This window comes from Thalassophryne amazonica, chromosome 8 (assembly GCF_902500255.1).
Source record: "Thalassophryne amazonica chromosome 8, fThaAma1.1, whole genome shotgun sequence".
NCBI classification, from domain to species: Eukaryota; Metazoa; Chordata; class Actinopteri; order Batrachoidiformes; family Batrachoididae; genus Thalassophryne; species Thalassophryne amazonica.
Window position 1 is genome coordinate 23,310,864 of NC_047110.1, and position 12,157 is coordinate 23,323,020.

Consider the following 12,157-nt stretch of genomic DNA (forward strand, 5'->3'; position numbering starts at 1 on the left):
CAAATCAAGAATACTAAACCACATAACTAAATGCTTGGTTAAACCTGAGTTAGTTTAACTATACAGTCCCCATCACACATAACAAGAATGTGCAGGAACCAGCCCAACACAGCAAATATTGCCATAATCCGTCAAAGTTGGGAGGAAAAGAGGTGTGGTCAGCAGTGTCAGAACGTATCCGGATTACCTCGTCCACACCCACACGATGGCATCCAAAGCACATGTAGACAACAGGTAGATGACACAGACTGCTGTCAGATGGCCATAAAAGGTGCTGAAGACTGCCCAATGTCCTAATGTCTGGATGGTAAACACGGCATGGAGTGGGAGGGAGCGCTGTGTTCCTCACACGCACGTGCACACGAGTGAGACTGTGTGTCTGTGTATGCATAATGCTGCATGAGCCACCACTCAGCGTGTGCGTGGGGCACATGTGCGCGCTTGCCACTGGACAGCTTTGCTGAAAGTTTGCTGGCACTGGGCCATGCTGTCCCGTGTGTCAGATGGAGCATTTCCAGCGAACTTTAATTTGTTTTTTCTTTTTTGCTCACTTCAGCAGCACATAACTCTGGACACTGCGATGGTTGGATTATCACATGGGGCTTATTTTTTTATTTTGGGTGAGAGGATTTTAACCACAGGCTGCGGTCCGGCTCCACGTCCACATCCGTGCTGTGACACACTCTTGGACCATTGTTGGAGGTAAGATTCAAGTTTATTAATGTTGTCATGGCCTGGCACACAAGTTTCATGTCACCTACTGAGTTAGAAGGTGATCATTTATTACAAAGTGAAATCCGTTCAGCTCCGAGCCTGATGTGCGCAATGACACATTAATGCGCAACACGGCGAAACACAGCTGCCCATGTTATATATAGAGATATGATGGAGACAATATTCACATTATTTACATTGCCCATGGGAAGGAATGGACAAATATCTGTACTGTAAGGTCTATTGTGGATATAACAGCCTGTTCAGATTTGCGGCGGCATGCGCATAGTAATGCACAGTGCTTTTGGTTTGATAGCCGCTGTTCACATTCACTGTACATGACAATAATTCCTAATTATTATCTTAATGAAACGTGCCACATAAATTTCAACAGTTCCTTTGCGCTTCAGGGGGGACATTATTATATGTGGCACGTGCACGTCATACCGGCAGGCTTTGCTGTGCCAGATCCACCTCAAGGTTCCCTCATATGTGCTCAAATTGTTTTGGATCCTGTTTTGTCGCCATCAGGATATGTAAATTGCAGTCAGATGGTGCTCAGACTGTAGATGGGCCGCCGTCTGATAGGTGTCCCATCTCGACAGCACCCGGAAGGTTTTGAACATGTGCATCACACTCAGGGTCGCTGGCTGATTTTGACCAATTGTGTGGACTTCTGCAGATGGCTGTCAGAATGTTATGGAACTGAAATCCAAAACGTCATTCTGACGCCATTCTGCTTGTGTGACGTGGGTGTAAAGGTCTTGTGGCATTTACTTATTAATTATATTTTTGCTTATTCTGAGGTGATGCAAAGTGGTTTACTTCGAGGACATTAGCTTGCCCCATCTCATCACAGTGTATAGCTGTTTACCCATGATGGTGTTGGTTTCCTTAATACTGGACTAATTAAAATCATTTTTTTCCTGAGGGAAAAGATTAAACTAAAACAAACCTAACTCGTAGAGTGCAAACCTCCGCCAACACTAGTTTCCAATTCCACAAATTTTCAAGGTCAAAGTCCATTTAGAAGTGGCTTTTCATAAGTTAAAATATAATACAAAAAATATAGATCAAAAGGGCTTTTCAATGTTAAAAAAACTCAAATGTCTGCTAAATCCACAATACAGATCAGATGCGCATCAAACTTAGTCTGTTCATTGAGAGTGCCAGTTTGCAACTTATTGTCACAAATGAGAGTGACTGAGGCACTTTTGATAGAGATATAATGCAAAATGTACAGAAAATAGGCTTTTCAATATTAAATTCAAATGGCCACAAAATCCACAATCTGAATCAGATCCGGGTTAATTTTGTCAGGCGATAGTGAGTGCCAGTCTGAACCTCACTTTCAAATATGAGAGTGATTGGGGCACATTTGATTAAGATATAATGTAAAACATACATTATATGGGGCTTACAATGTTAAATTTAAATGGCCACAAAATGTGTAATCTGGATCAAATGTTGTCAGTTGATAAAGGCTACCATCCTACATAAACCTCTCAAATATGAAAGAAATTTTATTTTTCTTGACAGAGTTATGAATTTTTGAAAATTTGTTTAATGTTAACAGATTTTTACACTTTTCCAAAATATTTCCTAACTTTGACCTTTGACCTATGACCTTGAAAATTGAATCGCTTCTGGCCTATCAGGATATGAATCCTCTGTAAAAAAAAAAAAAAAAAATCAGTCCAGGCTGTTCACAAACACACAAACAAACAAACGGGTGAAAACATTACCTCCTCCAACTTCACTGGTGGAGGTAAAAAATAAGACCCAGGTTGAAAAATAGCAGAGTTCTGTTGTGGTCTGGGGTGTCGGTCTGGCCTCTGTCTGGTTTTCTCTCCTTCCTCCTGTGTGTTCTCACCAGTGGAGCTAATCAATGCCTACACCTGAATCTAATCAGCGGCCTCCTATTTAAGCCTTGGCTGAAGGAGAGGACGTCGCCAGATTGTTCCACATACTGGGTGGTAAAGTTGGCCTCTGACAGCTGTTTCTGAATGCTTCTGTTTTGTTTTCCTGGTCTGAGTTTTTGTGCCAGTGGACTTAATTTGTCGTTTTGTCTGTTTTGTGCAAACCGTATCCACCGCCAGCTCCACTGGCCCGTCTGGCTCACCTCATCTGCATCCAGTCCTTCAGTGTCTGCCTCCTGGTTGCTGTCACTTTGTGATTCATTACTTGTCAGCTACCATTCAAATAAAGCATTTGCTTTATATAACTACCTTATCACCTCACTGAGTCCTCTTCAGTTCACAGTCAATTCACAACAAGTTCACCTGTAAGTTTGTTTTGGTGGGTGAGGGTTAGACAGAAGTAAAGCTAGTTTGTTTGTTTTTATTATTCTGCAAGCGGTGACATGAGACTCCTCAATCGGGTACATAGCCTTACACTCGGGGACAGGGTGGCAACCTTGAATATGCAGGAGGGACTTGGATTAGAGACGCTGCTTCGTCGCATTGAAAGGCGCCAGCTGGGGTGGTTCGGACATCTGGGAATTATACCCCGTGGTCATCTCCACAGGGAGGTCTTCAGACCCAGGACACACCAGAGGGATTACACTTCCCAGCTGGCTTGGAAATGCCTCGGCTTCCCCAGGACGAGATAGAGGACATGGCTGAGGATAGGGAAGTGTGGGGTGAACTGCTTGGTCTACTGCCACTGTGACCAGGGCCCGGATAAGTAGCAAATAAATTAATAAACAAATGAATGAATGATTAATTCTGTATGAGAGCTCTTGGTGTTAGTCTAGTGGTGCATATTGTCTCCCTTTGTGTTGATCCAGCAATATGTTCCCTTTCACTGATGAAATTTATGTCTAGTACAGATTGGGGGTGGGTTGCACTCCATTTAAGGCTACCGAGATACTGCCTGCATACCAGCCAACAGTTAGTATTTCACCAGCACTTGACACGAAAGTCCTTGACAAACATATACAGTACACCTCACTGATGCACATATGAGCCATAAAGGGGCGACTCGTGTGTAATCTATGCTTTCATCTAGCAACAGGCATTCATTCCTACAAACATAAAAAATATAATGCTGGGTTTACACATAGGCAAGATGTGTTACGAATGTCATATTTGCGTCATTCTTGGCACATTCCTGACATTCTTAACATGACAACGCATCTGAATAGGTTTCTTAATAGTGTGTGTTGGTGCATCATATTCGTGATTTTACAGGAGCATGTTTTTGGCTGTCAAAAAATCTTCCACGAATGTCACGCACCACCCTCATTTTGCCTCATGTCGTGGAGTTCGTAACTGAGCGTGTTGATCCGTCTTGATTCGTGGTGATCCTTCATAGAGCATGACAGCATTCTTCTCTGATGTGTGCACAATTAAACCCTGCTGCACTGCATTCAGTTTCATTGCTGTAGTATGCTGAAGAAGGACAGTGACGCCAAGTAGGCTAAAAGTCTCGTTCCAGTGCTCCTCAGCGCACTCCTGCAGGTGTTCCACCTGCTGCATGTGCCTGATGTTTTGGGAAAGCTGTGCAAGCATTCAAACAATGAGCCAAGACAATAATCCCTTTCATACTTGAGCTGAGAAATGAGTATCCTCTGGCAATGTTCCACTCAGATGTTATGTGTGAATAAAAGATCGAGTATTTTGGATAACTCGTAAGAAATGATTAAGGCCAGATCAGGTCGGATAGCATGTCCTGGTGCTGTGGGTCACTGCATTATGGAGCCACCTTCGATGCTGGATGGTAAAAACCCAGGGAGACAATTGGTCCATCTCCACCTCTCAAAACAAGTCATTTAGCCAATACAGCCAGGAGAGCCCCCTTGGCCTTTTCCACTTCCTGTGGACCTGTGTGGTGGATCAAGCACAAGGAAATGGGTCACATGGCTCAAATGACAAAGCCGACATTTCGTAACAGTGCAAGTGAAACGCCTTGTGAATTTCCCAAATTAATCACTGATTTGACACAAAGTCATTCTAGAGGTACGCAAGGATCCTTTAAAGGGACCTATAAAGGTGACCTCTTACGATGTCAAGTCAACTCTGGGAACATGCACTGATGCTGCATCCACCACACCTCAGAACTTCCCTGGATCCTGGAAGGTAACCAACCAGGCAGGCAAACAGTCCATCCCAACCACTCAAAAATAACCATCAGTGAAACTGCTGAGGTGAAAAGTTCAACCTTCTCCAACCACTGAGATCCTCAATACTGAGGCACCTGTATGCTGGATCATGTCCAGAGAAACACGTTACATGGACAAAGTGTTGCTGAAGGACCTCCTCACAATGCAAGTCATACTCCTCATCTGTATCTATAAAGAAGCTGGATACATAACTCACACCAGTTCACTGTGCCCACCTGCTCCTGCTGCTGCCTGGCCAGCTCCATCTGCTGTCGCTGTTTCTCCAACTGTGAGGCGGCCATCTTCTTCTGCTCATCATGGGCAGCAAGGAGCTGCTCCCTCAGGCTAATCAACTGGCCAATCATGGTGGACAGCTGGCGCTCCTTTTCCTCCAATGACTCTGGTGTACCTGGGTAGAACCATGGAGGACAGGTTAGACTTTGAAGCTGAAACCAGTGAGATAAACATACAATGAAAACCTTAACAGGTTTGTCTGACTGTCTGAGAACAACTCCACTTTTTACAAAATTAGTCCATTTTAAAACATTTCTATCAATCCAGCCTGTTCTACTCATCTGTGGTAACTGCATCAAAAATGATGTTTTCAAAAAATAGCGAAAAAGGTAAATCCGTATTTTCCAGACTATATAACACAGCTGCTAATTTTATGAGTTTGGGAGGTCCTGCAACGTATACTCTGGTACGTTTTATATACCGCAAACTCAAATGTTCATTTTGAATAATAATAACAAATATAATGCAATGCTAAAATACCCTCGGCTTTATGAGCATTGTGTTATTTATAATTTGCAGTTGTTTAATTGGTATTCCAGTGCAATATATATATATATATATATATATATATACATACACACACACACTGAAAAAATATAAACGTAACACTTTTTGCGTTTATATAGAAAACATTTTCTATATGCACTAAAGACCTATTTCTCTCAAATATTGTTCACAAATCTGTCTAAATCTGTGTTAGTAAGCACTTCTCCTTTGCTGTGATAATCCATCCCACCTCACAGGTGTGGCACATCAACCTGCTGGTTGGACAGCATAATTACAGGTGTGCCTTAGGCTGGCCACAACAGATGGACAGACAGACAGAGGGCTGGACGTAAAGTCTTCACAATACCTGATGGCCATGTTTGATGGCCTTCGGTAAAAATTAAACAAAATAAACTCCAGTAATGAAAGGCATTTAAACAGGCAATGGGTTGACATAAAGTGATATAATTGGTTGGGGGGGATACCGCTTGCTGGCTGTATTTCTGGTCATCTCATCCACATAAAATCCTTAGAAGATTGCTTTGCATCAGTGAGAAGCTGGATGTCTAGCAATTTCCTACTTTTAAACCCTGACAAGACTGAAATGATGGTTCTTGGTCCAGTTTCTGTGTAGGCTCTCAGTTGTCTGGGTGGTTTCCATTGTAGAGAAGCTTGAATCTTTGACTGGACTGGGTTGCTTGATGCGAGGATGTTTCGCTTCAAATCGCAGAAGCTTCCTCAGCTAAAATTCTTGCTCTGGTCGTCTGACTTCTGTCTGACCCTTGTTGAGAAGAACAAACAGAACCCACAAAAGCTGGAGTTTTAAACCTAACAAGACGCCTCCTACCGAAAGGCAGACTGCTATTGGCTAGTGACTAAACAATTGCTTTAATTAGCACCTATTGTGCTTTAGTTAGCACCCTCCTAATGACAGGGTAGCTGTCCCTCCTAACGATGGGACTGACGCTTCTCCTGATGACGTGAATGACTCATTACCATGAACAAAGGACTGAAACTGCTTTGATCTGAGTACCCCATTGTAAACAGGGGGTAGAACCATGGAGGACGAGTTAGAATTTGAAGCTGAAATCCTTTCCCTTTCATATGGCTAGCATACTGGCATAGTATGTTACTACGCCTTTTACCCTTTTAAATTCATTTTATTAGGAAACGAAGCGTGCCGTGGCCTCAACTTGATCTAAATTCTGGATCTTTTAGTGAAGCTTAGGGCTCGTGGCCAGCGATCATCTTAGTATTTCTTCTGTTTTTCTTGTTGCTTAATGCTGACAAATTATATATTATTTGTTGTCTTTCCGATGCCTGATTCAGTTTTTTCTCTCTGTTTGAGGTGCAGCTCCATCCAGAGATGGGAGTGGACTCTACTTCTGCAACTCTCCTGTCCTGTGCACCGACAAAATTTCCTGTATATTCATTTTGTAAATTGTTTTGTCAATGAGGGGAGGTGATGGTCTAGTGGAGAAGCGTTGGGCTTGAGAACATAGGATCCTCAGTTTAAATCCCAGCCTGATCGGAAAATCACTAACGGCCCTTGGGCAAGGTCCTTAACCCCTGAGTTGCTCGTGGTGTGTAGTGTGCGCCTTGTATGGGTGCACTCTCACATCAGGGTGAATGTGAGGCATTACTGTAAAGTGCTTTGAGTGTCTGATGCAAATGGAAAAGTGCACATGCAGTCCATTCAATTGTGTCTGTAGCATGGCCTGAGCAGAGGGCCACCCCTTTGAGTCTGGTCTGCTTGAGATTTCTTCCTCAAATCACCAGAGGGAGTTTTCCTTACCACTGTGCTTGCTCTGGGGGTTGGTAAGGTTAGACCTTACATGTGTGAAGCGCCTTGAGGCAACTTTATTGTGTTTTGGCGCTATATAAATGAAAATAAATTAAAATTCAATTCAATTATTTCTTCAAACATTTTGTTCCACTAGTGTCCTGAAAGGGGAGAAAAAAATGTTTATTTTGTTCCTATTTGGAGTTTGTAATGGACTTTTGTACCTACTACAATGTCTTCTCTGTTGAACCATTAAAAAAGGGATTTATAGCGGTCGCCAAATGTGAGCGTTGCACTCAGAAGCTTAATTTGTTACAATGTATATATGATGAGTTGTAAAAATGGGAACTTGCTCTTTAAGTGAAAGTCTATGTTGAACCAGGTGGGACTGTTACATTGAAGGTTCTCACATCATACATGTTGGTTAAAAAAATTTTGTCCTGTTCACAAAATGTATATTTACTACAATCCAAGCAACTTGACACACCCAACCCTGATTATTCTTTCTTCAGATTTGTGCATCGGGGCAACCTTGTTTTTGTGTACGTGTGATTGCGCGCCCTATCCTGACAGTGCACCTTGTCTGCTGGGGTTTTCGCGTATCTGCTCATGTGCGTTTGAAGCAGCTCCTCACACATTTCCATCTTATTTGGAAGTTGTTGTTCTTGAGTGTTTGTGTGCACGTTTGTGTGTCAGGTCTTGCCCTGGGGCTGTGTAGGGAGATTGCAGGGTGGCCCCAACACTACCTGCATACTAACAGAGTGGCCATTGTAGTCCTGTCAGGCCCCTATTGTACAGCTGCCTGCTGAAGCACATACACATGCAGAAGTTAGCCCTCAGCAGCCCCGTATCAAAGGCAACATTCCCCAATTCTTGTCTCTGTTTTGAAGCTTCACTCTATTTTTTTTAGGTTTTCCCCATGCCAGCTCCCCATCAGTAATTCCTCTTCACCAAGTTCTGATTCTTCAGTTTCTCTTTTCCTTCATCCTTGTTTCCTTTCCTGCTTCTACTTCTTTCATTACTGGCTTATATATATATATATGTTTAACCTTCCTACATTATCACCTGTACTTTCTTTTTTCTCCCATCATCCCCCCCCCCCTCCGCATTTGCCTCTTTAAATACTTAATCTTGTTTTATGAAGTATAAACAACAATCCCTCTTAACGTTGACCAGATAGGTTATTTGTTTGTACTCTCACATACAATCCACATGCACGCTTCCTTAGCGAGTTTCTGGGGGGTGCCACACGTTATTGTTTTAATGCTATCCACTTACTTCTAAACAGTGTTGGGAACGTTACTTTAAAAACCAATTAGTTACAGTTACTAGTTACTTCTCCCAAAAAGTAGCTAAGTTACAGCATTATAAAAGTAATTAGTTACTAGGGAAAATAACTATTGTGTTACTTTTTTAAAAATGTTCAAATATGTCAATGAATCTAGATCCCACCCCACCCCTTTTAATGGAACTTTAATTTCAACTGTATGTTAAATTATTTATAATAAAACTGAATATTAAATATGTTTAATGAATTAAAAATACACTTAATAGGATAAATTATTAACAGAAAACATTGTAAACTCATCTACACTATTTCAATGTTGCTCTGGGACAACTTACTTTTTAAATGTTCATATATGCCAATGAATTTGGATCCCCTCCACCAATAATTAACTTTAAATTAAACTATATGTTACATTATTTATACTAAAACTTTATATTAAGCATGTTTAATGAAAGAAATGAACACTTAATAGAATAAATTATTAACAGTAAGCATTGTACATGTTGCTTTAATGTTGCTGTGGGACAATGTGCGACAAGACACCTATCAAATTTAATACATTATTGTAGATGTTATCATTAGCAGCCGATCTGCTCTGTGTAAGCCTGATCCCGTCAGATCTCAGAAGCTAAGCAGTGCGGGACCTGGTTAGTACTTGGATGGGAGACCTCTTTGGAACACCAGCGGCTGTGTGTGTTTCTCCAGGTAACACTGGAGTTGCGTCAGGAAGGGCATCCAGTGTAAAACCTGTGCCAAATATCAATGCGGATCTGGTTGTATCTGCTGTGGCGACCCCGAACACAAAAACGGAAGCAGCTGAATGGACAACCATTGTAGATGTTATCATTACTATATTGTCATTATTATGTTTATAATAGTCAAATCAACAATAATAGATAATCAAACAAAAAAAAAAATCAGACAATTAAACATAATAGATATTTTATAAATGTTTTATATTTATTGCAACTCAACAGGCCTCAACTGGCCATCAATAAATCTAAAATTAAATTATGCTTGTTCACATATACATTCTTGCCTTTTGTCTCAATGAGGGGAAAATAATCTACTACTTTTCTTACTGAAAAGCTGGAGCTAGTGCAACCTTTTATAATACCTTTAAGGTTCAGGTTATGGATTAGGGTTCAGGGTTAGGATTAAAAGAGATCTTAAACTTGATAAACAGGTTAACACGGTTTTAAAATCGAGCTTTTTTTACCTTCATCTTTTATCAAAAGTGAAACCTTTTATCCCTTTTAATTTGTTTGAACAAGTCATGCACGCTTTTATTTCTTCTCGTTTAGACTACTGCAATGCACTTTATTCCGGAATTAGCCATAATGCACTTTCCCGACTGCAGTTAGTCCAGAATTCAGTGGCTCAACTTTTAACAGGGGCCAGAAAGCGTGAGCACATTACCCCAATTTTGGCTTCTCTGCACTGGCTCCCTGTATGTTTCAGAATTGATTTTAAGATACTTTTGTTTGTTTTTAAAGCTCTGAATGGACTGGCCCCGCAATATATCATCAACTGCCTCCAGGTCTACACTCCAGCATGAGCTCTGAGGTCCGAGGGCCAGTCCCAGCTCATGGTGCCTAGGACGAGACTTAAAACTCGAGGGGACAGAGCCTTCTCCGTGGTCGGTCCCAGACTCTGGAACGCTCTGCCCCTACATGTCCCATCTGCTCCCACTGTGGAGTGTTTTAAGTCCCGTCTTAAGGCCCATTTTTATTCCTTGGCTTTTAACACCGCGTGAGTTGTACGGTCCTTGTGTCTTATTTTATTGAAATGTATTTTTTTTATCATGGTTTTTATCTATTTATGTATTATTTTATCTTATCTATTTTATTGTTATTATTGTTATTATTACTATTTTGCGTGTCTATGCTTTTGCTGTGCAGCACTTTGGAGACTCGAGTCTGTTTAAATGTGCTTTATAAATAAAGTGGATTGGATTGGATTGGATTAAAATTTAACATGAGGCGAGATGCAAGATAAAGTGAATAAAACAGAAACCGAGTGAGATGGGAAAAGGGATTTTCATGTGTGGGAAGTGGTGTTGGTGCTGTGAAACACTTTTTAACAAATTTTTAAATCAAACAAGTGGTTACTAAGAGAGACCGGGATGAGGAGTATCACTTGCATTGGGAGGGAGTGTCAGCTACAACATTTTGGCAATTTGGCCCGTTTCTCTGTCCATGATTCTGCACATAGGTGCCTGAGTATTGAAGACCCCAATAGCTGGAGAAGGCCAAGGGGGCACCCACAGCTGACCTGGCTGCGGCAGAAAGATGGTTATTTTGAGATGTGGGAATGGACCAGTTGTCTGCCTGGATGGTTGCCATCCAGGACCAAGGTAGTTATGTGGTGTTGTGGATGTGGCAAAGCGCAGGACCAATGCATGCTTCCAGACGTGACTTGACTAGAGGTCAATGTTTATGAATTTTAAAGCGTAACTACAGGTCTTTTTTGGATGAGGGGAATGTTTTTCTAGCCAATAGTCAAACAACCACAGTGGGCCCTGTCTTGTTGCACAGTCTAAATTTCGCAGCGCAAGTGCACTGGGGCGCGCGTGACTCCACATCACAATTTACACAGCACAAAATCTGAGCATAAAATAAGGCACAGTGCACAAACAGGTTCCACCTAATTAGTCTTCAGCAAGTAAACCAATTTCATGAGCGTTGGAATGTGCCAGCACTTCCGTTTATAAAGTGGAGTCAAATGAAAGGTTTTGTGGTGAGCGTCAACATGAGAATGACACGGGTTCTAAAGGCTGTTAGTCATGTTTGTTTGTTTTGTCTACATTGTTTTGTTTGTCAGCCTTTATTACTGACAGACAGACAGATACAGACAAACCAACAAAGACAAACAGACACGGAAAGACATCGACAGGCAGCAACAGCCACTGACAGAAAACAACGGGCACTGACAGAAAACAACGGGCACTGACAAACAACAGGTCCTGACAGACACCGACAAACACTGTCAGGCACTGACAGACACCAACAGGCACTGACAGTGACAGGCACTGACAGACACTAACAGGCACTGACATATAACAACAGGCACTGACAGACATCAAGAGGCACCGACAGAAAACGACAGGCACTGGCAAATAATGACTGACATCACCAGGCACTGACAGACACCAACTGGCACTGACAGACACCAACAGCCACTGACAGATAACGACAGGCACTGACAAATAATGACAGACCTCAACAGATAACGACAGGCACTGACAAATAATGATTGACACCACCAGGCACTGACAGACACCAACAGGCACTGACATATAACGACAGGCACTGACAAATAATGACAGACCCCGACAGATAACGACAGGCACTGACAAATAATGACTGACACCACCAGGCACTGACAGACACCAACAGGCACTGAGAGATACCGACAGGCATTGACAGACACCAACTGGCACTGACAGACACCAACAGGCACTGACATATAACGACAGGCACTGACAAAT

At 42.0% G+C, this 12,157-nt stretch overlaps 1 protein-coding gene across 1 annotated transcript in view; it reads right to left on the reverse strand.

The window, feature by feature from the left end:
• LOC117515355 (transcription factor SOX-6-like) overlaps positions 1 to 12,157 on the reverse strand; it is a 420,160-nt gene that overhangs the window by 157,329 nt on the left and 250,674 nt on the right. Inside the window, exon 6 of the mRNA XM_034175874.1 lies at positions 5,053 to 5,225. Within this exon, the coding sequence (XP_034031765.1) occupies positions 5,053 to 5,225 (173 nt within the window). The remainder of the gene's footprint in view (positions 1 to 5,052; positions 5,226 to 12,157) is intronic.